At 45.9% G+C, this 25,802-nt stretch overlaps 1 protein-coding gene across 4 annotated transcripts in view; it reads left to right on the top strand.

Annotated features, from left to right (window-relative positions):
* Window positions 1-25,254, top strand: part of LOC108934299 (echinoderm microtubule-associated protein-like 3) — a 28,840-nt gene extending 3,586 nt beyond the window's left edge. The window contains exons 1-25 of one of the 4 annotated variants that reach the window (XM_018751890.2): window positions 2,668-2,995; window positions 5,208-5,344; window positions 8,755-8,931; window positions 9,554-9,668; window positions 10,146-10,640; window positions 12,398-12,520; window positions 12,905-12,930; window positions 13,734-13,760; window positions 14,475-14,595; window positions 15,664-15,813; window positions 16,474-16,543; window positions 16,795-16,905; window positions 17,319-17,414; window positions 18,907-19,041; window positions 19,256-19,394; window positions 20,290-20,441; window positions 20,602-20,727; window positions 21,290-21,421; window positions 21,536-21,603; window positions 22,018-22,106; window positions 22,244-22,341; window positions 22,427-22,514; window positions 22,710-22,808; window positions 23,554-23,684; window positions 23,999-25,254. In XM_018751890.2, the coding sequence (XP_018607406.1) occupies window positions 5,248-5,344; window positions 8,755-8,931; window positions 9,554-9,668; window positions 10,146-10,640; window positions 12,398-12,520; window positions 12,905-12,930; window positions 13,734-13,760; window positions 14,475-14,595; window positions 15,664-15,813; window positions 16,474-16,543; window positions 16,795-16,905; window positions 17,319-17,414; window positions 18,907-19,041; window positions 19,256-19,394; window positions 20,290-20,441; window positions 20,602-20,727; window positions 21,290-21,421; window positions 21,536-21,603; window positions 22,018-22,106; window positions 22,244-22,341; window positions 22,427-22,514; window positions 22,710-22,808; window positions 23,554-23,684; window positions 23,999-24,202 (3,069 nt within the window). In that variant the 5' untranslated portion in view covers window positions 2,668-2,995; window positions 5,208-5,247 and the 3' untranslated portion in view covers window positions 24,203-25,254. Of the gene's footprint in view, window positions 1-2,667; window positions 2,996-5,123; window positions 5,345-8,754; window positions 8,932-9,553; window positions 9,669-10,145; window positions 10,641-10,714; window positions 10,901-12,397; window positions 12,521-12,904; window positions 12,931-13,733; window positions 13,761-14,474; window positions 14,596-15,663; window positions 15,814-16,473; window positions 16,544-16,794; window positions 16,906-17,318; window positions 17,415-18,906; window positions 19,042-19,255; window positions 19,395-20,289; window positions 20,442-20,601; window positions 20,728-21,289; window positions 21,422-21,535; window positions 21,604-22,017; window positions 22,107-22,243; window positions 22,342-22,426; window positions 22,515-22,709; window positions 22,809-23,553; window positions 23,685-23,998 lie in introns of those variants that run through there. The other 3 variants (XM_018751891.2, XM_018751892.2, XM_018751894.2) reach the window with 3 other exon arrangements.
* Window positions 25,255-25,802: the final 548 nt, after the last annotated feature.

Genomic DNA, 25,802 nt, shown 5'->3' with positions numbered 1-25,802 from the left:
CCCCAAGGGGTGTGTGCTGGGAATGTTTGTTGCTAGTGGGGATAAATCCTCACTTGGGGTTGAAACGGATAAAAATAACCAGTTTAAACGGTTCTCTCCAGATTTCAGCACGTATCCTAACCCTGTTTTATTATAGTAGGGGAGGGCAGCCTTAGCGCCGTGCGCCCGCCTTAGTTGGTACCAGCTGTGGCTCCTTAATAATGGTGCAGCAGATGCACATGGCTGCTCTTGTTGATGCTGAGAACCACAGCCTGGCCCTGCGTGTTTCCACATGGCTCCGCCGCACCGCCTTGCCGTACAGTGATGTACACTGTAACGCGTTTCACACGCTGAATGCTGGGGGCAGGATGTGGTGCTGCGGTGGCGGGTGGGCGGGCGTTCAGGTTCAGAGGGACAGGCTTCGGTCCCGTGGGTGGCAATGCGCGCCTCTCGGCTACACAGGAAAAGAGGTGGAGAGAGGGTGGGCGGGTGGGGGGACGGGCGGGCAGGCAGGCAGACAGACAGACAGACAGACGGCAGGGCCAGTGGTCTACGCAGCCGCAGCCTGCCTCTGTACTTCAAAGTCATCGCGCCTTCCAGGCTCTGCTGTCTGAGTGGCTTGTTGCTATTCAACGAGGGGGAAACAGCTGCAACGCCACATACCATGTTTGTTACACTGCACATGTTGTGCAAAATGGCAGAGCTACTCAAAGTCCTGGTTATGATCTCCATGGCGTGCGAGACTGATAGTGTCACGACGATGATGGCGTCATGACGTACAGCTGAGTTCCTCCAAATGTTATCTCCACAGGGCAGTTTGCGTGCACATCTCTCGTATATAACACACTGTAAATAAGGGCTTGATTTAATCTCTCTGTTCATGAGTTGGGCTGATTCAGGCCTGTTTTTCAGTGCTAAGATTTCTAGGTGCTGATGGGGAAAAAGTGCAGAAACGTGTGTGCGCCAGCTGGTTGGAGTTTGGTTTACGGAGCCGAGCCGTGCCGTGCAGGGTTATGCTAGCACTTTTGCGTGGCATTTTTAAAGCCCCTTTGCCCCGAGCCAGATATTGTACTCGCGCGACTCGGCTGAACGGCTCTTCCGGGGGGTAAGAGCACGTGCCTGGTACGCTTTCCACAGACAAAGGTACCTGCTGCAGAAATGAGTACCGGTCGGCATAACCACATGAGACTGGAAATATGAACACCTGAAAGGATTTATCAGAACGATGTTGGCTACGCTCCAGGACATTTTACAGTGTCTGGGAGATTATATGCTGTGTGTATGAAACTGCATGGCAGTAGGCGGCACGGTGGCACAGCGAGTAGCGCTGCTGTCTCACAGCACCTGGGTGGTGCAAGAGGATGTGGGTTCGTTCCTCGCTCAGTCTGTGTGGAGTTTGCCTGTTCTCAACCGTGTCTGCGTGGGGTTCTTTTGGGTGCTCTGGTTTCCTCCCACAGTCCAAAGACATGCTGTTCAGGTTCCCCCATAGTGTGTGAGTGACAGAGAGAGTGAGTGTGTGTGTGTTCCACTGATGTATGGATGAGTGACCCAGTGTAAGTAGTGTATCTAGCAGTGTAAGTCACCACGGTGAATAAGCTGTGTGGGCTGAAAACACTACATAGAATTCACTGAAAGTTGCTTTGGAGAAAAGCATCTGCTAAATAAATAAATGTAATACATGATATCAGATCGCAATTCAGGCATTTAAACTGTTTTATTTTCCTTTTCTTCTGTGCATTATGTCAGTTTTTTTAATGCTTTCGTTACTTGTTCTGTTCCAGATAAATCAAGATCATCTTTGTTTTCATGTGACCATTTGTTTGAGTTATTGTTTTGATACGAGCTCTGTGTGTGTTTGTGTGTTACACTACAAGTGTTCACTTGTACATGCATGAGGAATGAGGTGAAATACTGAACAGTTCAGTATAGTTCAAGGACACGCTTCCCACCACCAAAAGTCTTTGCCTTGTGCTTCTTTATCTGTTTCCACCCTCTTCCTCAATAAAATTATATAATGGGGTCAAGAGTAGTTGTCTGTCCTCATATCATCTATTCATGATCAATAACCGCTTGCCCAGTGTAGGGTTGCTGTAGTTGGAAAACCTGTCCTCCAGGCGTAGGGCTGTATTGATAGGGTTAAAATTACATACTGATGGTTAGGATTCCACACTGAGGGTACACTCTGGGTGTACACGCTATCCACTGCAGCTCCCTACCGCCCAACAAAGTATCAGTCATGTCAGGGACATGTTCAGTTCAGGTGATCAGGTAATGCACAAGGCAGTGACTCCTTAGGGCTAACAAGTTCCTGCCTCGATCTCCCTCCAGCATGTCAGTTCACCAGTAAATGGCTCCTCGCCACCTTCTCTTACAAGCTAGTAATATGTGTTCTTCAATGATGTTGATTTTCTCCCATCAGCCTTGCAACTCTGTACGCCTTTCAAAGTTGGCCGTTGTAACTCCCACTAGATTCCTCCTTTACTGCTGTTGCAGAATAGATGACCTCTGCAACACAAAGCAGTTTCAAATTCAGTTTAAATTGTCTGTGGATAGTTTTGGGTAGCAGATCGTAAGCGGCTCTTTTTAACCATAGACTGCAGAATAGACTGGCCCTCGTGTGGCTCTTGTCCGCGTCCTCTGTAGTCCCATCTGCATCGATACCTTTAAAAAGACAGTTGGTTGATCCCTGATTTAGAGAAGTGATTTCGTTGTAGCACAAGTCAGAGACGTGTTCCCCAAAGGAAACTCGCAGTCCGTTGCCGCTCATAATCCTGGTATGCCGACATTGCTGGCGCTGTCGTAATGCGTTGAAATTTTGAAATCCTTTTGGCACAAGCCGACCGTTCAAAGGCTGTAAATGTCAAAACTGCTGTTGTCATTTCCGCCATTTCTCAAGAAGTTGTAACCGATCCAAGCCATCTATCGGGATGTTCAAATTCTTGTGAATCAACTTGGCTCTGGCGTCCTCTGCTCTCCTCGGTGTTTTGCTGCTGCCTGCCTGGGCAGACATTCGCCGGTCGGCAGTTTTCTTTACTCTCAGCTCTGGATCGTCTCTTTTTCTGGCCTGGTGTGGCGCAGGCATGTGTCCTTACAGCCTGTCCAGGCACAGCACCCAGGAGCCTTTGCATATTGACACGAGGCATCAGGATCATCAGTGCTTGCTGTCGGCACTGACTTCGGATCGGTGTTTCCACTTATCCGTGGAAACGTTCGGCGTGGATGCTTAGCTTCCCAAGCAAACGGGCGAAAAACAGTGCGACCAAACGCAGAACGTAGTCGTCCTAAAGCCCCACAGCTAACCAATGGAAGGGTGATCAGTAGGAAGGATACAATCAAAAAACACAGGTTTGAATCCCCACTCTTGCTCTAATACCCTCTTTGAGCAACATATTTATCCCACATTAATCCAGTGAAAATGACCCAGCTGTTTAAATACGTAAATGACTGCAAGTACCATAGTGTGCAAACCTTTTGTAAGTTGCCTTTCAGAAAAGTGTCAGCTAAATTACTGAATATTCATTAATTAATTTCATAATCGAGTAGAAACTGGGGTGAGAGAACTCAGTAATGTTCTGTCACAGATGTAAAAATTCATACCAAAAATGTCAGTGACAATAAGTTTCCTTTGAGACTGTTCAGCCTGCAGATGAAATGTGTGTGAATATGACACCTGGTACTTTCACCCTAAACGGGACCACATGGGGTGTACGTTATGTGGCAGTATACCGTAAATGTACATGGACAAAGAAACAACAAGGTAGAATTTATTTGAAGGTGACGAAGAACCTGGCAAAAGCTCCTCCTGAAATATTTTTCAGTTGCGCTTGTAAATTCACTGTACTTTACTAGTGTGAAGTTAGTAATGTTAACCAAGTAATTTATTTATTTAGCTGATGCTTTTCTCCAGAGCGACTTATAATGTTGAGCTACTTACAATTATTTACCTGTTCATACAGCTGGGTTATTTTACAGGAGCGGTTTAGGGTAAGTATCTCGCTCAAGGGCACTACAGCTGGAGGGGGATTCAAACCAGTGACCTTTGGGTCCAAAGGCAGCAGCTGTAGCCACTACACCGCCAGCTGTCCTATCACCGCAGATCACTGCGAATCCAGCTATGACCACACACAGCTCTTCAGGATATACAAAATGATGTATATTTGTCAGTATTGGACGCTGAAGAGATTCCAGTGCTGTGCGTTTAGTGTTTTTTGTTTACACAGACTCATAATGTAATTTACCATGTTCAGAAAAGGAGCAGGCAAAGTTGTAAACAAGCTTTACTGGGAGAATGTCTTCATCCAAATGGCTTAACTTGCTATTTTGGAGCTGAAAGTAATTTTAAAGTTCAGTTGAAATTATAGTTTGGTGTGGCTTGAAGCCGAGGCCAGAATATGATGCTTACATACATGTGATTTTTGGACTCACTCAGTCCATGTCTCCAGTGTGCATGACACTGTACATTTTGCTGGATATAGTTTGCTTTTTATTAATTGTGCCATTCCAATATCAAAAAACAGGCACTTTGGTAGGAAAAACCAACAAACATCTAATTGGTTTCTGCTGCATGACGAGATGTTGGCAGCAGGTCTCACAGTGTCAGCTGCTCAGATGTGATGAACATATAGCAGTGTGGCGATGTTGGGTGGGTTTTGTCAAAACTCTTGGTTCTCTGAGTCGCGAAAGGTCTCCATCGTGTCTCAGTCTTCTTCGAGAATCGTTAGCCACATCCACCGCTGCCTGAGGGGACCTTGACAAAGTCGGGATTTGACTTGTGCTTTTGCTTCACGGTTCTTCGTATTCAGGGAGGCTTTTTCATTAAATCTGAACCTCAGTTCTGTGCCGTATTGTGCAGCAGATAGTGGGGATGGACTAGTTGAGGATCCTGAAACTGTGTTCCGGCACTTAGTGGACGCAACCGTTGCCTTATGGGGACACTGGTGGTTCCAGCTGAGTTCTGGGAGCCGTGTCTCTAGCTGTCTGTGAAAAGCGACTGCTAACTGGTTTTGCCTGTTAGTTCTCTTTCGGTGTGTTAAAGCAACAGGTGTCACACATGGAACATGATTTATGCCTCAAGGCACATACCTCTTAAGCAGAGTGATACCTCCTCTGAGTTGTTGGACCTGTACAGAGTACCTGCTCCTCTCCTCTCTGGAATAGGTACAGCTACACACAGTCCAGGTGGTCATGTCCTGACGTGATTTCTGCTCTTTTTGCTCTCCTTTTTCCAGTTTTTTTTCCAGTACAAACTGCGTGCATAGAGGCCGGTGCATGACTTCCAGGAGCCGATCGGACTGTCTCGAGCGAGAGCCTTCGAAAGGGACACTGTACATCCCACCCCTTTGCGGCACTTCCTGCTTGGCTCAAGGTAGACAGGAAGGGATCGGTGCCAGTAAATGTGCTGTTGGAGGAATGCTTTTCGATCTCAGATTAACTTTCCCTTGTGAGCCTGGATTGCACCATGAAAGCCACTGGAATTACTGTAAGAATACTCCAGAATAACCACATGGGCAGTAAATTGTATTTGCACCTTCATGCAGGATTGCAAACTGCTTACATTTAGCTGATGCTTTTCTCCAAAGCAATTTACAGTCTCAAAGTTACAATTATCACAAGCTTACAGTTAGTTATTTACCCATTTATACAGCTGGGTAATTTGTACTGGAGCAATTTAGGGTAAGTACCTTGCTCAAGGGTACTGTAGCCAGAGGTGGGGATCGAACCTGCGATCTTCAGGTCAAAGGTAGCAGCTCTAACCACTACGCTACCAGCTGTCCTCCAGTAAATTAACATCCTGAGCTGTCTGTGGCGTACTTGCATAACTGTAACATGATCACTGTTGGAAATGGGATCTCGTACCCCTGTCACATGGCACTCTGCAGGCACCGCAGTTTCGTTACTGGTACTTACTGCCTTTTCTTTCAGTCACACTCGTGTTCGAGTGCAAAGTGGGGCATGTCGGGGATCCGTGTCATGGTGCACTCATCACTTTTGAAAGAAGTGGGAAGGATCGAATGAAGCCTTGCTAAAAGTGAAGGTCACGTGGCCCCTGCTAATCGACTCCCGAGTTTGAGGTGCAGAGACTGACCGGGAAACGCAGTACGATCGAGGAGCAACTTCTGTGCTCAACTTTGTCTCTCTGCGGAAATCTCCTAATTAGGGCAAGTTATGGAATACACAAAATGTTGAAATGGTCTTGTATGGAACTGTCCAAAGTGCATGCAGCAGAATTTCCTCCAGGTGCTCTGGCTTCCTCACACTGTCCAGAGACATGTGGATTGGTGGCTACATTCTCCTCGATGTGTGTATGTGTGAGCGAATGACAGTGTGCGATTGCCCTGAAATGCACAACGGGTGCATCTTGCCTCACGTCCAACGCTTCTTGGATCGACACGCCACCAAAACCCTGCACTGGACAAGCACTTATTGGCAGCGGACAGGCGGATGTCCATAATAATGTCCGACCGATCCGGCAAGATTCTCGTGTTCCACACGCTGCTGTCACTGTAGGCACAACATCAACTTGCAGTCGCACCACTGGGTCCTCAGAACGAAGAGGAAGTGTTCCTGCTGACCTCTGTGTGGAGCAGTGAATCACTGCCTGTTCACACCCAGAGCTTAGGCTCTGTGTGTGTGTGTGTGTGTGTGTGTGTGTGTGTGTGTGTGTGAGAGAGAGAGAGAGAGAGAGATCTGCATGAGTGCCAAAAACGTCCTGCTCTTATGCAATGCTTGATGCAGCACCCATGCAGTTGTCTGACAGGGGCTTTTGATGGAGAATTTTCTGTGGGAATTGGAGGAAAACAAACGCCGTCGTCGGAATGAGACCCAAAGGCAAACTTGAGCAGAAACTTGAGCAGCTGCACCGCAGTCCTGTTTTTTACTCTCTTCACTTTGTTTCCCTTCAGGATCTTTCACAGTCGGACCACTTGAGACAGCATACATAATTGTAAATGCGTGCCGAGTGCACTTTGGGAACTGCGCTTGTGTGTTTTCTTTCTAAATACCACGTTCCTTTGCACCAATGGAGCCATTGTTCTGCTAGAAATTGTCTGTGTGACAAAGCAGTGCATGTTGCACCGAGAGGCCGTGCTGCAGCCTCCGTCTGTTGCTGTGCGCAGAGTTTACTCTTGGGTGTGGTATACTGCCTTTTTTTTATTATTACAGCTACAAGGGCCAGTTGAAACACTGAATAATACGATACCTTTTCACACACCATGGCGCACGGTGAAAAGCATTTATGGATTTGAACTCGAGCGGGAGAAGATACCTTGTTTACACCGTTTAATGCTGTTAGTGCTGCTCTCACTACTAGCCTGCAGTGCTATTTATGGCTACGTAAGTGCAGACGTTTTGATTTAAAAACCGTGTGTGGCCGGACCCGGGATCACCACCCAAGATGTTTTCACCTGTCAAATATGTGTACTGTAAAGCCCATGCTGTGCGTGCGTGTGTGTGGGCGAGACACGCCTTCACCACTGAAGCACAGACTGGACACTCACACACAGAGCAGTGTGACATGCGATGTGCAGAAAGGAGTGTGTTGTGCTGCCCCGAGGGAGGCGTGTGAACCGAACGGCCTTACTTTTCTGGCCGCCACTCCCCTCCCCTCTCCTCTCCTCCCCTCCCTCCAGCTTGTCCTTTGGTCCCAGATTCCACAGACTTGCAGGCTCTGCAGAGAAGCTTGTGAAGATCCTGGAACCTTCAAGCCTGAGACTTGAAATCCAAGGGTGGGGGGAGTTGGATTGCAGCTCTCTCCGTGGTGTGTGTGTTCAGCAGCTGGAATTGTGCTGATTCGCTGTTACTTAGTCTCTCTCTTTTGTATCGTTTCCTGTTTTTTGGGTCCTAACAGATCCTGCGCCTCATTCTGGTTTGTTCACCTATGGGTGACACTGACACACACACACACACACACACACACACACACACACACAAAACACTGAACTGCGCTGCTCTTTGCGTCTCCGCTGTCACACGTCCAGCTGTGTCACACGCTGCTTGTGTTCGCCATTTGCTGCGAGCGAAACACGGCGCTAAATCATCTGTAATGTTTCATTCGCATCGTTCTGTTGATGTCATAACAGGTGCTTCCTTTTTGGCCCCTAAATCTGAAAAAGCACACCTACGTCAAGGAGACGCTCAAAACTGAGGATCACTGAGCCATCATGGGCATGCGGCTCATGTCGGAGCAACTCTGTGCTCAGACGCACCACTTCGACGCACAGCAATCCTTCGAGTTCAAGGCAGATAAAAGCTTTTTGCTCTTTTTTCTGTTATTACATATTTGTTTGAAGCTACCTAAAGAAGGGGAGAAAAATCTTCTGGATGTATTTGAAACATGAGTTATCAAAGTGCTTATTATATACAGTATGTGTGCTTGTTAATAACTGTAATGTGTCTACAGCTTGTTACGCAGGCAGATTCTCAGCTCTCATGGCCATTTCCCGTTCTCGACCAGACACTTTGTTTTTCCTTCCCTCCTTTTGCAACACCTAAACTTAATTCTAAGCCCAAACGAAACTCTGTTGAACAAAAGGTCATGATGTGCACAGTTACAAGGCTTTCAGTGCTCAGACTGTCTTAGTGCCCAACTTTTAAACAACGCCTACTGTAAATGTGATGGTCTTTGCCGAGCAATGATGCACGCTGGTCTTTGAACGTATCTTCAGCCCTGAACCGAGTCTCTGCTGTCAACATGCGCATCTTCCCAAAGGGAAAAGCCCAGAAGCCGTTTGGCCGCCGTCCACTTTGCTCATGTGTCACGCTCACTGTTGTTCTCAGATGACGTGTCAGCCGACAGCAGCACCGAGTTCCCTGACAGAGTCTCCCTGATGGAGGTGCGTCTGCAGGCACAGGAGGACGAGATCACGCTCCTCAAGTCATCCCTGGCGGATGCCCTGCGCAGGATTAGCATCCTCGACCAGCAGATCCCCCTGCTCAAACAGCACCTGATCTCAGGTACGTCCCACAGGAGAAGCCGTGGACGTCCACGTTCCTTTTTTTCTTTTTTTTTGTTTTTAAGTGCTGCTCCTGTCAGTAAGGTGCTCAGTTACGTCTTGGTAGCTCCCATCAGCCTGGCTCATTTCGGTGTCGGTTCTGCAAGACTAAATTGCTGTTTACTGTCCAGACCGGTAGTAAATGCAGTGCTGCTAAACATCTCGGCTAAAGAATAAAACAAAAAAAAGACAATCAAACTGATTGAAGTGAAATCACTTTTGCTCCTTTTCTCATGTTTCCTGAGAGTTGAACAGATGAGTACTCGCATTCATTAAGGAAAGTCCCTCATTTCAGTTAATGACAAGTGTGATCATGTCACTTTACCACAAAAGTAAGCAGGGAATGAGTTCAGAACTTTTTGTTCTGTTGGTCAGTGTATAGTTGAGGCATTCATAATGAAATTGTATGACAACATAATTAGGGAAGCTGAACTGCAGAAAAGCAAAAGTCATCTGTGTTTTCATTTGGTACAAATTGGATGTCATTTTCTGCCTGTGTCCCTCCGTGTGTGTGTGTGTGTGTGTGTGTGTGTGTGTGTTGTGTGCGTGTGCGTGTGCGTGCGCACGTGCATTCTTGTTTGCAGTGAACCCGGCTGCAGCACGAGCCCTGAACCATTCCTGCTGCCTGGACAGCTTCTCGAGGACCCGCAGGCTGTCCAGCAACTCGATGCCTGATGTCCCTCGGAGCTCCGTGAACAGGTAGTGTGACGGTGCTGGAAAGGGGACGCTAACAGTGTACCTGTGTGTTGCGCGTCCCAGTGTGTGCGCCAGCGTTGCAGGGACAAATGTCTTCTTCTAATGCGTTTCATGAAATAAATATAGTTTTCAGTTTCTTGACGATACACAAGTTATTGCCTAGTGAAACTTTCATAATTGACCCTTTTCATTGACATTGTAAGTACTGTAATGAGTCCATCAATGCTCACCAGTTCCTCAGTTGTGTCTTTTCACAAAATAGAACATCCAAACATGTGGCCTGTTTTCAGGACCACATGAAGACAGATGAACAACCTCCTTAGGGAGTTTTCACCTTTTCTAATATGAGACACACTTGAGACTTACGATGCAGATAAACTATATTCTCTGTCTCAACGGTTTTTTTTTTTCCCCTCCCTTCTCTTAATAATTTCTGTTGTTTTGGGATGCTCGTGGTGATATCGGGGCATTCGCTTCTAGCCATCCGTCAAACTCCAATCAGGATGAGGATTCGGAGGTCTCCAGGCCCCATCTTCATGCCCCCAGTCACGGATACAAGACTGCTACCCATGACAGGGCCACACAGACAGACTGGGCTCTCTCTCAGTCTCAGTCCAGCTCTGGGAAGGTCTCCTTGGCTGATACTCGGGAGGTTCGCAGCCTTTCGCTGGAGGACGCTCTCCTGGCAGATGCCCCGGAGGAGCCGCCGAGGCTCCAGGAGACCTGCTCTGAGGGTCAAACCTGGACCAGCGTGGTAGAGGAGCCCATTCGACCCACCTGCGTCAATACCCTCCAGCAGGACAAGGCCCACCAGGAGGAGCCCTGTGAGCCCAAGAGCAGCTCCCTCAAAGAGCAGGGCAAGGCCAAGGTGGACGGTGCCCCGCCTTCGAGCCGAGAGGGCACCCCAGGAGCTGCCGCTCCCAGCCCCCGTACTGGACCCTTGTCATCCGTCCTGGAAAGCGACGTGAACATCCTGTGCGTCCCACAGAACTACATCTCCTCCTTTCTCTGCAGTGTTCACCTTTCAACAGCTGCATGACTTGGGAGTGGTTCTTCTCCTCACTAACTCTTACTGATCTAACCGCATCCTAATGCTCCTCTCACCCGGATGGAGTGGTACTACCTCATCACCGCTCTTTTCGAAGACAAAGCATGGACCCTCTGTCCTTTCAGCATTCGACATTTTCCCGTATAATTGGCGTGAAATATGTCCCTCCCTTAGAATTCTGCTTGAGGTATTGAAAATAATTATTCAAACATTATTTAATATTTAAAGTTTTTAGATATGAAAAGTGAATCATTAATACAAATATTACAAAACTTACATTCATTTATTTAGCAGACGCTTTTCTTCAAAGGGACTTCCAATGAACCCTGTGTAGTGTTATCAGCCTACACACCTTATTCACTGCAGTGACTTACACTGTTAGATACACTACTTACTCATCCGTACATCAGTGGAACACACACACTCTCTGAAATGAATAAGAGACTTGATGACAAAATGAAAAAGGGACTTATTTTACACTTTTATCCACATTTTTACGGGGTCTTGTTATTTAACAGGATCTTGGAAATTACTTGTATTTTCCACCAGTGAACATCTGAGCCTTTATTGAACATTTATAAAGGGCTAAATATTCATTGCTGAGATCTGTGAACATGTGATGGCAAAGAGCAGAGTCCAGGTGTCGTATTATTCCATATTGAGTAAAAACGAGTGATAAACATGTTGAATATGCTGGCGGACACAAGGAGGGTGTAGTAAACAATGCGACGCTCAGGTACTCTCTCTCAGAGGACCGTTCGCCGCCGGCCTGGATCCAGCGCTCACATGTACTCGTATGAAACATTCAGTAAGCAGTTTTTACTGCTGGATGTTTTACCGCGGTAATTATGGCTTTAACGCTCCGGATGTACCTCAGGTCCAGAATTCTAACCCAAATTGCTGCCATATGTCTCTGCTTGTTTTCTTGCCCGTTGCACATTGATTTCTTGTGATGGCTTCAGTGGGAAGCGTTCCCCCTTCTCGCCGCTCTCGTTCCCGGCAAGCTGAGCGTAACGCAGAAATCGAATGGCTTTCCAATCAACGCTAATTTGCCTCTCGGATTCCTCTGCTTCGGCTGTCGTGTTGATTCGTCCCTCGAAGCATCGCCGTTCCTTCTGAAAATGAACTGATAAAGTAGCACATTAAACCTTTGCATGTCACTAAGGGTTTGTTTCCTCTCCTTGAGTGTCGGCATGTTTGTGCGGAGAGAGTGTGTGTGTGTCTGTATGTGGGGGTAGTGAGAGAATGTGATGAAAAATGGACTCTTTGATAGCAGTCTGTGGAAAAACATGGTAATATTTTCCACTGGCAGTCTGTTGTAAGTGGGCACGACACCGCAGAGACGTTTCTGTTGCTGTTTGCATTTAATATTTGGATTCCGAACTGCAGCGCAGCACACTAAAGCTAATGGTCAAGATAATTATAATTGTGTTACACTAACAGCAGTTTGCAGTAATAATAGTTGTCAGGAGTTTGATTTATGTTTTCCATAACATTGTGTGTGTTTCATTTAATGTGTGAGTGTAAACGAGAGGCTCTGTCGCAGCACACGGTACTTGAGTTTGTTCTCTTCGCTTCCAGCGTCCGCGTGAAATTTCTCACCACCAGTTCAGTGATTTTATTTCTCGAGGAGCTGTCTTCTCTGACTCGCCGCACGCCGACGTGGTGTCTCTGTCCTGCCCAGGGTCCGAAGGAACAGCTCCTCCGACAAGCTCGTGAGGGAGATGCAGGACAGGCCCAAGCAGAAGCTCGGGAAGAAGGCGGCGTCTGCCGCCAACCTGCTCAGCCGATCGCCGAGCCTCGAAAAGTGAGTGTTTCCGCGGCCCCTGCGGATGAACTTTCGAGCAGCTTGTGTTTTATATTCTCTTTACTCTTGTTTGAAAGTCGTCACGTAAGTGGAATGCATGTCTTTGCATTGTGTCGCTTTGTGTTCTAGTTTGATGCATATTTCGCCTGGCAGCCCAATTTGGATTTTAAAATCACTTTGTCCACTTAATGTCTTTTCATGTGGAAAACAAAGCATATATGTAAGTAAATATGGAGATTTTGGATAGGCAGAAACATGCTGAATAAAAGCAGTGGAGAGCGTTTCTCCCAAAGGCACCTGAGCTGTGCCTGAAATGACATCGTGTCACATTTTCCAGTAAGTCCATGCACCTGTCCAGTGACGGTGATTTCTTTATTTCCACAGCCGAGCAAAGGAGCTTTCCAACTCAGGTAATGGCCTTAATGTTTGTTCTCATAACAAACTCTTACATTTGTGGATTCAGTATTCTGCAGCCCTTGTCCTAGTGTTTTTCCAGTAATCCTTTTTTACTGCACTGCTACGGTGTCAGTGAAAACATTCTGCTCAGATGCACAAACTTCTACATAAGGCACACATTGCCTGTGTTTTTATAGGCGTTGTTTTGAATTGATTTTGAGCCGTTCTGTTGAGTACGCGGCTTTCTTCCGAGACCCCATCTGTAGCCAATATCGACTTGGCAGCTTCACACTGGGAGGAAATGAATTTTGAACCGTGATTATTGTGTCGACAGTTTGTATTTGGAGAGCTACAATCACACATCTTCATCAGGAGATGAAACAGCACTGATGTCAGGTTTTTAAATTGCATCTCATTATTCTGTCATGAAGAAATGACATTCCCCTTATGTCCATGACACACCATTCTGAAGGCTGTGTTCAAGGAGCACTTTTCCTGTTAGAGGCCCTGAAACTAGTCAGTCACTTTGTGTCCTGGCCATACATTAATTTTTGATAATACAGTGTAACTGCATTGCCTGTTACTATTGTGCAACATCGGAGATTAGTTCCCCCCTGCAGTGGAATTAGAATGATGACGTCACTTTTAGTGTGAATGTTTTCAGCACTACACAGGGCTCAAAAATACACAAATTATATTCACATTTTACATTTATTCCTTTAGCTTTTCTCCAAAGCAACAAACATCTCAGAGAAAGAATACAGTATGTACGGTATTGTATATCGGTACTCAAAGGCTGTTTTCATTTCACCTTCAGGTTCCAGAAGAGGAACATACAGCCAGGGTGAGTACCATTCATTTTGTTCACAGCCTTTCTGTTTAGTTTTCCATTAGTTTAGCTCAAAGCTGAAACTTTCTGGGCAGCACAGATTTAAAAAGAATGAATGTTCACATTAACCCAGTAAACTATTGAATTTTTCCATTGGTCATGTTTTGCGTGTCTGATATATTAATGTTCATCACAAAGATACTTCATGGCACCTGTAGCATCAGTTTTTTGGTAATTCAGAGCATGGTAGAAAGAGGGTAAAGTCTTACTGTAGTGCTGCTTCTATGGCAAGTGGGCACAGTATGGAGAAAAGTCTAAGTAAATGTATGTCCACAAAGCAGCGCGTCTGTGATGAGACACCGAAAGATTCCAGGCACCCCGGAAGCAAAGGGTACGAGCAGGGTACGACCTGAATGGGGCACTAGTCCACCGCAGGGCAATCGCGCGCGTGCATGCATGCACACACACAAAACACACTTTGAATAATACAGAGTTACCAGCTCACCTGAAACACATCTTGGGACTGTTGGGGGCGACCCTTGCAAACGCAGGGGCAACATGCAAACTCCACATGGACCGAGCTGGATTCGAACCTACGTCCAAGCTCGCTGCCCAGAGCGACTGAGACCCGAGCACATGCCGCTCCACCAGTTAGTACTGTTTCTGCAAGCATGTCATAGGATATTGATGAATTATCTGTCACTGAACTCGCTGCCATTAATCTCACAGGTCATTCGATAAAGATGTTCATCCGTGGACGACCAATAACAATGTACATCCCCTCGAACATTCAGAATTACGAGGACCTAAGGATGGAGCCACCTGCGGAGAAGCTTGAGCTGGACTGGGTGTATCCTTTCGTTTCCGGGCCAGAAACGGAGTGCGTTGAGAGTCTGCTGTGTGTGCAGGGGTGGGTGGGGGAGCCTGGCGCTCTACCTGCTGGGTCTGAGAGAGCAGACAGTTCTGCTGCTTCTCATTTAAGGCACTTGCTCTCACTTTGCCTTGTCGGTCTGAAATGTCACGAGCCGCACGGTGCATGCATTTGTTCATGGGGTTGTGTTTGGTTAGACCCCCTCTAACCACATAGTAGCACCGTCAGGAACATTCACTTTACCTTGTTTCCGAGGAAGGCCGTGGGGGAAAAGCTGTGATTTTGTCGGCTGAAATAAGGCCTCACTTGTTTGTTGTCGGGGACGGTAGATCTCAGCGTCCAGACTGTTTGACTGCACGATATACACTGTGGCTGCACCCTTGTTTATTTATTCAAGTGGGTGTCGAGGCCAAATTCTGCTCTGCTAATTACATTCATTGGGTGGTTAATTTTAGCGCTGGCGTCTCTTAATTTCGCCGTTCCTTCATCTCTCATGTGTGGCAGTTGAGCACCACCCAGTGGAGTTTGGGGATGGGGGCTCTGAGAAACTTGGGACCATGTTAGATGGAGCCATGGGACAGCTGGTAGCCTAGTGCTTAGAGCTGCTGCCTTTAGACCCAGAGGTTACAGGTTTGAGTCTTGCTTCTAGCTGTAGTACCCTTGAGCAAGGTACTTACCCTAAATTGCTTCAGAAAAAAAAAAATACCCAGCTGTATAAATGGGTAAATATGTTGGAAAGAAACAAACTAACTGTACTTAAGAATCACACATCTGCAACTATGTCTCCTAATGTAATGAACACATTGTCATTTCTGTGAGATGTGTGGTGTTTGGGAGAAAAGTGTCTGCTAAATGAATACATGTACATGTCAATAATTGTAACCCTTAACATTGTAAGTTACTATGGAGAAAAGCGTCAGATGAATGTTGTCGTTTTCTCCTTCTAGTAGCTACGAATCACTTACGCACCGGCCCAATGCTACTTTATTTCACCAACTTATTCTGTCAATTTTTTCCAATTTCAATTCCACCTTGACATGTGTGTAGCTATGGCTACCGGGGGAGGGACTGTCGGGCCAACCTCTACCTGCTGCCATCAGGGGAGGCAGTGTACTTCATTGCCTGCGTGGTGGTGCTTTACCACGTCGACAGGCGGACGCAGCGCCATTACCTCAAACACACGGACTGTGTGCGCTGGTCAGAATGCTGCTGCCTTCTTTACATTGTTATGGTTAACCGGCATATTTAATGAAACAACTTTTTTTTCCATGAGGTAAACTAAAACTTGATGTATGGATGAGTGACCCATTGTAAGTAGTGTATCTAGCAGTGTAAGTCACCGTGGTGAATAAGGTGTGTGGGCTCATAGTAACACTACACAGAGTTCATTGGAAGTTGCTTTGGAGAAAAGCGTCTGATAAATAAATGTAAAAAAATGTAACGTAAACGTGAAATGTAAAAGGTGTTATTGCACTTTTTATGGAAAACCCCTTTAGACCAGGAGCCCTGTAGGACACTATAAAACATTAAACATAGTGGTAGTGTAGTGGTTAGAGCTGCTGCCTTTAGACCCAAAGGTCACAGGTTCACATTCACTAGGTGTAGTACCCTTGAACAAGGTACTTACCCTAAATAGCTCCAGTAAAAATTATCTAGCTGAAAAAGCGGGTAAATAATTCTAAGTACCTTAACAGCGTAAGCTGAAAAGTGTAAGATAAATTAATAAATGTGAATGTCATTGCTATGGATGAGGACATGAACGATGGAAGAGGGTCTCGCTGGAGTGTGTTTGTGTGGTGATGAGTCTTTGTGTCTTTATCCTGCTGCTACGGGTGTGTGTGTGTGTGTCTTCTGCAGCCTGGCCATCCACCCCGACAGAGTACGCGTGGCCTCCGGACAGATGGCTGGAGTAGACAAGGACGGCAAGGTGAAAGACACTGTAGCGTTGTCGTACGGGAACTGGCAGTGACTTATTCCGCTAGAATTTAATTCGGCTTCCAGCAGTGTGGCATTGTGATGCGCGAGACAGGGAACGAGTGTTTGACTGCCTTCACCCTGACCGCTCTGCCTGTCTGCTTCTCCGTCCGCTCCTTTGCCGATGGCCTTTGCTGTGCATTCCAGCGTTTTTGTTTTCTCTGTCGCTGTGTTCGATTGCAAGCTGGTCTGTTGTTCCTCCAGCCTCTGCAGCCCTTTGTGCACATCTGGGACTCAGCCACACTGGTCACCCTGCAGCAGATCGGCCTGGGCAGCTTTGAGAGAGGGGTGGGCTCTGTGGCCTTCTCCTATGCCGTGAGTACCTGCTGCACTCGGACCCGTCCGACACCTTAACCTGCTAGACATTCTCTCAACGTGCTTTCCAGCAGCAAAGGGAAACAACCCCTGATATATTAAGAATTGTAAGAGATCAGTTCACTGAAGAGAAGTGAAGGACTGTAGATATCGCTGCAGACATGGAGCTGAGGTGCCGTGTAAGACTGGCTAAGATGTGGAGACGAGAGAAGGAGCACTGTTTTCGAAGTGGAATTCTCATTGTGTGGCAGCGCACTAAAAGCGTATCGTCTCACGTGTTCTGAAATACCAGTGGAACGTTGTAACCGCACCTTTGGAAAACGTGCCATTCGTGTTGACGTGTCCAGTGGTGTCCTCCCGCCTGCTCTTCTCTTTTCACATTCTGACTCTTTCCCTTATCCTTCTTCCTCCAGGACTCTGGAGCCTTCCTGTGTGTCATCGATGACTCGAATGAGCACATGCTCTCGGTGTGGGATTGCAATAAGGGCACCAAGCAGGCAGAGATCAAGGTACACGGGGAAGCACCTGTCTGGATGTGTCTGCTGTACAGCACTGCTTCATTTTAAACATGTGATTAAACAGTAATGGTCTGGGTTTGTGAATTTACTAATATTTGCGTTTTGCACAAACTAGAATGCAAGGGAATGTCAATCTCAACCTGGATTAAAGCCTATAGAAATTTCTGGACTTCTCTGAGAGCATTTTTTCAGGGTTGTCATGGCAACTTTATAAATATTTGTATAGAATATTTGCATGAAGGGGTTCTATGGGAGCAGGGAGATGATGTCATATTTTTCTTGGAAGCAAGTGTCCCTTTCAGTAGGAAGCTATATATATATATATATATATATATATATATATATATATATATATATATATATATATATATATACACATATACACACACACACACACACACACACACACACACACACAGTATATATATCCATATAGGGTGTTTTTCCCCCTCCTATTTCTCCATTTCATCATACGTCTCTAGATGTCTGCAGGGAAAGAGCAGTTTTTCTAGGCTTGGCTGAAAGCCTATTTATACATTTACATTTATTCATTTAGCAGATGTTTTTCTCCAAAGTGACATATATCTCAAAGAAAATACAATTTGTGCACTACATTAGGAGAAAAAGATGTTAAGAGGCAATGAATGCTGGGAGCAGCAGCAGTGACCAGGAGGGCGACACAAAATTCCACAAAGGTGTTTCACGAAAACACAGGCGATCTGTTGTGCCGCACACAGGTCATAGATGTCCTGTGGTCTGATCTTGGAGACCAAACTTGTCTCTAAGGGCTCGAGACCCGGTGCGCCTCAAATACTACTTCAGACACCTTGTTTTTTCCGCACGAGGAGGTCAGTACTAACAGGGACTGGTGAAGGGCCATGCCAAGGGCAGGCTAATGCGGCTCCTTCACGTAGAAATGTATGCATTATTTATGCGAGGCTGACACTACAACTGCTCCCTCCCTTGTTGAAGGTAATAACCTCTGATATGAATGGGAATTGTAAGAATGGTGTTAATTCGTACCTTCGAGGTGTCTGCGATTCTGCTCACGCAGCAGCGGTACAGGCAAAGAAGGTGAACCGACTGCTGGCTCTGGCTGTGATTCTGCAAGTAGCTGCATGTGGTGAAACTGGAAGACAGTAGAAGTCATCTCCCCCCCCCCCCCCCCTTTTGGAGAAGGAAAGCATTTGAAGTTATTGTGTGCTGGTTTAAACTGGGCCCTTTAATTATATGGCCTGAGCAAACGTGTCTATTATGTCGTTTCTTTTCTCTTTCCATGTTTATTTGTACTCTTCTCTAAGTTTTTATCTCCGAGTTTGTATCTGCAATATCTTCATGAACATCCATCTTGGCCTATTTACTAGGAGTGTAGTTGAGCTTGTCTCTCTCGTGCCCATTGAGTCCCTTCTGTTTGCTCGCGCGTCTAGTTGCCCACGTCTGTATCTTTTGTAACTGACAAGTGACTCATGTCCCTGAACGGCAGAGCACCAATGAGGCTGTGTTTGCAGTGGAGTTCAGCCCAGCGGACAGCAATAACATTGTGACCTGTGGAAAATCCCACGTTTACTTCTGGACACTAAGTGGTGGGACTCTGAGCAAGAAGCAAGGGATCTTTGGCGTAAGTGTAAATGGTGGAAAACTGCAGGAAAAAATCATGCATGAAAATCTATTTGAAACATTTTTGGTGCTTTAAATGTACTGTCATGCTTTTACAGAACGTTAATGGAGCAACATTAATTTAAGTGGTGGGCAACAAGGTTTCGATCATTCGTGGCACAACCACCTGGTTTATGGTGCATTACACTTACGTTCGTCTCTGCCTGTTTTCCCAGAAATACAAGAAGCCTAAGTTTATCCAGTGCTTCGTGTTCAGCGGGACCGGCGATGTTCTGACTGGAGATTCAGAAGGAAACATCCTAACATGGGGCAAATCCGCTGCTGACATCAAGACTCTGGGAAAAGGAGCCAAAGGTACAAAATTCTGACCTGGAGGCCTGCAGCATCGTGATCTAGTGCCATCCTGCCCTGGGGGGGAAGGGCTGAGCATGGCAGAGATCACTGACCTCGTCTCTGCCTCGGACCTGTAAGCTCCTGCTCCATGTGGCTTTTAACATGAACTTAAACATCAGCAGAAATCCGAGGTGCCCTCGCTTATGAAAGGGAGAAACAGAAATGGTTAAAACTGGGTGAGGTGTGTGGGATGAGTTTCTAATGGGACCTGGCAGAGTTGGTAGAGAGGACAGACTTGGGATAACATTAAAATGAACATTCTTTGAGTAGCAGCATATAGAACTGATAGGAAATACAAAGGTAATTGTGACAGATAATGAAAATGTATAGAGTAGATGGTCTATCCGGAGAGATGGAAGTCTGAAAGAGTTGTGTTTTGAGACCCATCTTCAAAGTTGAGAGTGACTCAGTGACACACTGGAGTTGGAATCAGAACCAAGAACCTTTGGGCTTTACAGCTTTTTTTTTTTAAAGAAAAAAATCCCAAAAATGGACTTTGCCACAAAGGAAAATATAACATTATTATTTTATAGTTTCTATATAAAGATCCTGGAATATCTTTTAAATTGTAAACCATGGGCACACAAATCTGCTCTTGCTGAAGTCTCCTGGGTTTTACAGAATACATTTTAATTAGTGTCTGACTGAAAGCTTAAACACCAGGTGATGTGACATAATAGCCAGTTTCTTCAACATGGAAAATAAGAGACGGAGGAAAAACCAACTGTCAGGCTCTTGGGAAGCAGAGCCACGCACCCGAGTTCTAAACCACAGTGTTGGAACCTAAAACTACACAACTAGAACCAGTGGTCATTGTTCCGTGTTCTCCCCGTGTTTTTGGTCTCCTTTGATGCAGAAACCTATCAGATCATGAGACAGACACGAGCGCATGAGGGCAGCGTCTTCACCCTCTGTGTCCTGCAAGGCGGCGCTATTCTCAGCGGTGGGGGCAAAGACAGAAGGGTCATTCGCTGGAGTGTGGACCTCGCCCCTGAGAGAGAATGTGAGGTAAGGACATGTTGGTACTATGTTGGTGTGTGTATGCTCATGTTTTCTTACACCCCCCACCCCTTCTGAAAAACACATTGTCTTCATTTAAACTTGCTTGGGGGCCAGAGCTTTGAAAGTGATGTTGTTATACCTGACTCAGAGACCTATTATGTGACAGATTCCAGAAAAGTTTGGGGCAGTGCGCACCATCGCAGATGTGGATGGAGAGGAACTGTTGGTTGGCACAACCCGGAATGCTATACTGAGGGGTACGCTGTCAGATGGCTTTGTGGCCATTGTGCAGGTATGACGCCATCTCAGTTATAGCAGCAAACAAAACTTTTGTGCATATGAACATTAAGCAAATTCTGCCACTGCTGTTGCAAAATCCCTTGCAATCAGGAGCTTGAGAAAAACAACTTAGTTTCCTTATATCCTTGTGCAATATCATATCCATGTGCAATATGTTCTCCAAATAACTGACAATCACTGCACTATAATGTCACTTTATGATACAGGTCAACGCGTCCTTTTTTTTTTTCTATGCTTGGCCATTTAGTTGTATTATTGTTCTGTCTGCATTATACTATGTTCTTGTCTGCTGCATTATCGGTAATCATGTTTGTATTAGTCTGTGTCTAGTTCAGTATGTGCTTATGTAGTCTGTATGTGTGAATGTGCACTGTAGGTTTGCTCTAAACCAGAAGCAAATTCCTTGTATGCTCAGGTATACTTGGCCAATAAAGCTGATTCTGATGGGATATTTATTGTGTGCAAGGTTTTCAAATGACTTGAAATGATTGACAGGTGGACATATTGGCAGTCTCTGCTGCGTTTAGCCTCAAGGAATTTTCCTGTGTTGGCAGGGTCATGTGGACGAGCTGTGGGGCCTGGCCACCCACCCCTCTCAGAATGTCTTCCTCACCTGTGGACACGACCGCCAGGTGTGCCTCTGGAATGCAGAAGAGCATAGGCTTGACTGGTGCACAACGCTGGAGGTCAGAGCCTATTAACTCTCCTCTCATACCATGTTCTTTTTGCGGTATTGTGAGGTAAATGTGTAGCAAGCACCCGACTCAACCGCTGTCCTGCCCTCCCCTCGTGTCCTGCAGGAGTCCGGGCTGTGTGCCGACTTCTGCCCCAATGGAGGAGTGGTCTCTGTGGGACTCAACACAGGCAGGTTAGTCCCTCTGGACACAGAGTATCAGGTTGGAGCCACTTGTGTTCAAAAAACCTTTAGTGTGATTCTCAACATCTCCTGACAACACGTTGTTACACGAAGTAATGGCTGCACTTTCGGTTCCTTCTTTTAATCAGTGTCCCATATGAATGGCCTTCCTTCTTTTAAACCCTCCTCTTCTTCTTTCTGATATGTTATCAGCCCTTGCTGCCTTAACTGTCAAGCCCAGAGATTGAGTGGGTCACTTATTGTTGATGACCAAATTTAATTGTATGAAAAGTCAAACTCCCAAGTGCCCAGAAAAATAAAGAATTAGCGCTTTCGATACAGTGTGAACACACAGGGAGCTCATTCCTCGCCAACAAAACGAGAGATTAACTTGATGTTGTGCTTCGTGACTGTGCTCCGTGACAGGTGGGTGGTCCTGGATCTGCAGACACAAGAGCTGGTGTCTGACAGCACCGATGGGAATGAGCAGCTGTCCGTCATGAGATACTCTCCCGGTGAGTCGAGGTCCTCGCACTCTTTATTGTTCACATAGAACCGGGAGACACTAAAAAACGCCGCACAGTTAAACAAAAGAGAAAAGTCCACTTTGAGAACTTCCTGGATTGATGTCTTCCTGTGATCTCTGTCTCAGATGGAAGCTTCTTGGCTGTGGGGTCCCACGATAACTTCATCTACATCTACACGGTGACAGAGGGTGGTCGCCGCTACACTCGCTTTGGAAAATGCACGGTGAGAAAATTATTTAAGCTATGAGTGTCACTGTGTTGGTAGAATGTTGTCGTAAGGTTTCGTTCCTTTACTCCTGTTTCTTTAGGGTCACTCCAGCTTCATCACTCACCTTGACTGGTCTAAAGATGGCAAATACATCATGTCCAACTCAGGAGACTATGAGATTCTCTACTGTAAGTGTTTGTGTGTGGGGGATTTCAAATACCCCAGTGGAGAACACATTAATAAATTTTTTCATTGAAATTTAAATGTATTTTATCTTTAGTGAGATTTATAATGTAATTTGCACATGAGGAATGGTCTCCAAGCAGGAGTGTTACTCTGCAAAGTCGGTTCCCGGTCCACTTTGACGTGTGTTTGTGACCCAGGGGATGTGGCAGGAGGCTGCAAGCTGCTGAGGAACCGCTTTGAGAGCAAAGACCGTGAGTGGGCTTCCTATACATGCGTCTTGGGCTTCCACGTCATGGGTGAGTGAGCGCCAGGGACAAACAGACTGAAATGTGCCCTCTTCCTGTTAGACACAACACGTGCTTCCGCTCTTGTTAATTATTTCGGCATTATGACGACTCCTCTGGAACTGAAAATGTTTACAATGAAAACGACGTGTAGTCAGAGGGAGAAGACGACCACATCAACAGGATTGAGACGCTAAACAGCAACTGTTCAGCCACCAACTGCCTTTATTAAACTGAGCTAACAAAAGATGTAAAGTCAAATCAGAATCTGTAACACAGAGTAAAGCTCTAAATAGCTGTAAAAATGGGCGAAACTGAGCGCCGCACTCAAGACGACTCTTTCTTCAGTGTGTTCTCCCACCTGCCTCTTACCGCCTGTCTTGCACACAGTACCTTAATTCTTCAATTAGGAGCAACTGGCCTCATTAACAAGGAACTGGCACAAAGTTGTTCTGGACGCTGTGCTCAAAAAGGAGCATCGCCTCGTACCGCGGTGCCGAACTTTCTAACAGCTTTCAGATATTAAACACACAGTACATTCGAAAGTTTACTGTTGTTTTTTCTTTTACTTAAGCATATAAATGTGGACTTCTCTTGATATTTACAGTGACTGTGAAAATGTAACTAACTTTGTATAAATGACTAGGTGAACTGCGTCATGCTTTGTTGATGGGGAGACTGCAGTAAGTCCTCGGTATGTGACTTTGTGTGGTGACATTACAAACACGATGAGTAACGGGGACGTGTTTCTTCTCAGGAGTGTGGCTGGAAGGATCAGATGGCACAGACATCAACGCCCTGTGTCGCTCGCACAGCGAGAAGGTGGTGGCAGTGGCTGATGACTTCTGTAAAGTGCACCTTTTCCAGTACCCCTGTCCCAAACCCAAGGTCTGTGTTTTGCTGTGCTAAAAGTGGTAAAAGTGCAGTACAACAGTAGGATGCTGAGTTTCATTTAGAAATGAACATGCGTGCTGTTAATATGATCTGTTTTGAGCTGAGTGTTTCAAACGGGGATGTTTGTGCACTTTGATAGTTTATCTTCTCCTCTGTTTCTGATTTATATCATGCAGCTTGTATGCAGTAATAATGGTCCCATTTCAGAGCTTTTACTTATTGGAAATGTACTTTTGTGCAGGATTACAGTTCAGTTTATTATAGTCAAAGAAACACATAATCCTGTTTACCATGTTTTTAACTCCCAGGCCCCCAGCCACAAGTATGAGGGACATGGCAGTCATGTGACCAACGTCTGCTTTACTCACAACGACAGCCACCTCATCTCCATGGGTGGAAAGGACACTTGCATCCTGCAGTGGAGGGTAACCCGAGGAGGACAGCGGTACACTCTGGACCGCAGTACCTCTGACTCCTCCACTTCAATAAGCTCCCTTGAACCTGGGCCATAAGTGGGAGAAGGGACGGTGGAGACTGAAGAGAGAGCAGAAGTGTGTCTGTCCTTGCCCGTGTTGCCCATGTGAGTGGCTCTGGTGTGCGAGTATGAGAGCGCGCAGGCAGGAGGGCAGGCTGCTGAAGGGGTGCTGACAAGATTTTGGTAAGGTGGGTTCACACCGGAAGAAGGTGTTGAACAGCGAAAGGAAATTCTGTAAAGAAATGTTCTTGGGACTGTAAAATGAGCATAAGTGTGGAAGTCTGGGGTTCAGGACAGTGGGCACTGGTACCTTCGCAGCACATCCTGATGAACAAAGGAGGAGAAACGGTGGAGGGCGGGTGGGGCAGGACTTGAAACCCTTAAGGTTCACTGAGACAGATCACCACCACTCTGTGGAGACTTACTTTTTGAAACGTATCAAGGTCCTCTTGTTTGATAGTTCTGGCTCTGCCTGCTTCTGAAAACTCATCTGTGGTGTAAAGAACGAGTACTTGTCTGGAACGGCGCTCGGGACACATGCAGTCGCATTCGCGAAGGTGCCTGCAAAACGTGATGTTTCGTGCCGACAGCTGCTCCTTCACATGAGTGGTCAGCGGTGGTGAAATGGATTGTCGGGAGTGCTCATTTTCCTCTGTAGAGTTGAGCATGAAATGTTAAAGGACAACGAGTACATTTACCTTTGCACTCCTTGCATTTTCTAAATATAGACTTTAGCGACAGTGATGTAATCTAGCATTCATACTGTTTTTACTGTATTAGTGCCTCTAATCATACGCAGGGTTTTGTTATTATCACTGAATCATCTTATTCTTTACTTCTAAAGGGGGACACTATAGTACCGTTTTGCATTCGAAAGTGCAGGTGTCGTCTTGTCATTTAAGTGCCTCGGCCTTTATCTGTTATGCATCTCTCAGAATGGGCTGTTCTCACTCAACTTAGTCACTTTATTAATTCCAGTTCAGAAGGCAACATGGACCATGTTAATATTAAAACTAACAATCTTACTATTTGAAGATATTTTAGACCAAATGAATATTGTTAGTTGACTTGACAGATACTGACATTTTATATTCTGTTAGCCTGTATGAACTGTAACTCTTGACTTAATTTCAATAAAAGATGAAAAGTGAGTCAGAATAATTTGAGTTTCATTATATTCACATACAGTGCTGCATGAAAGTATGTGAAGCCTATAGCGATGGTCATTATTGTATAAAATATTAATAAAAACTTCTCCGAACTTTAAACCTTAAACATAAAATGGATAAATGACTGATTTACACACCTGATTCTATTTACTTGCTTGGTTTAAACAATGCAACTTGGGCTTTGCTTATTTTTGCACCTGAGCTACCTCTGTAGTTTTGCTACACATGATAAATAACCATTTTGTGGTAAAACAAAGGGACACCAGGAGTTCACATACTTTCAAGAAACACTGTAGCATCAAAGGTAAAAATTCAATATATCAGTTTAACGTTGTGGGTACAAGGGGGGTGCGGTGGCGCAGCGGGTTGGACCGGGTCCTGCTCTCCGGTGGGTCTGGGGTTCGAGTCCCGCTTGGGGTGCCTTGCGACGGACTGGCGTCCCGTCCCGGGTGTGTCCCCTCCCCCTCC

Source organism: Scleropages formosus, chromosome 4 (assembly GCF_900964775.1).
Source record: "Scleropages formosus chromosome 4, fSclFor1.1, whole genome shotgun sequence".
In the NCBI taxonomy this organism is placed as follows: Eukaryota; Metazoa; Chordata; class Actinopteri; order Osteoglossiformes; family Osteoglossidae; genus Scleropages; species Scleropages formosus.
Note: the sequence above shows the minus strand (reverse complement) of the source record. Positions and strands in the feature narration are given on the sequence as shown.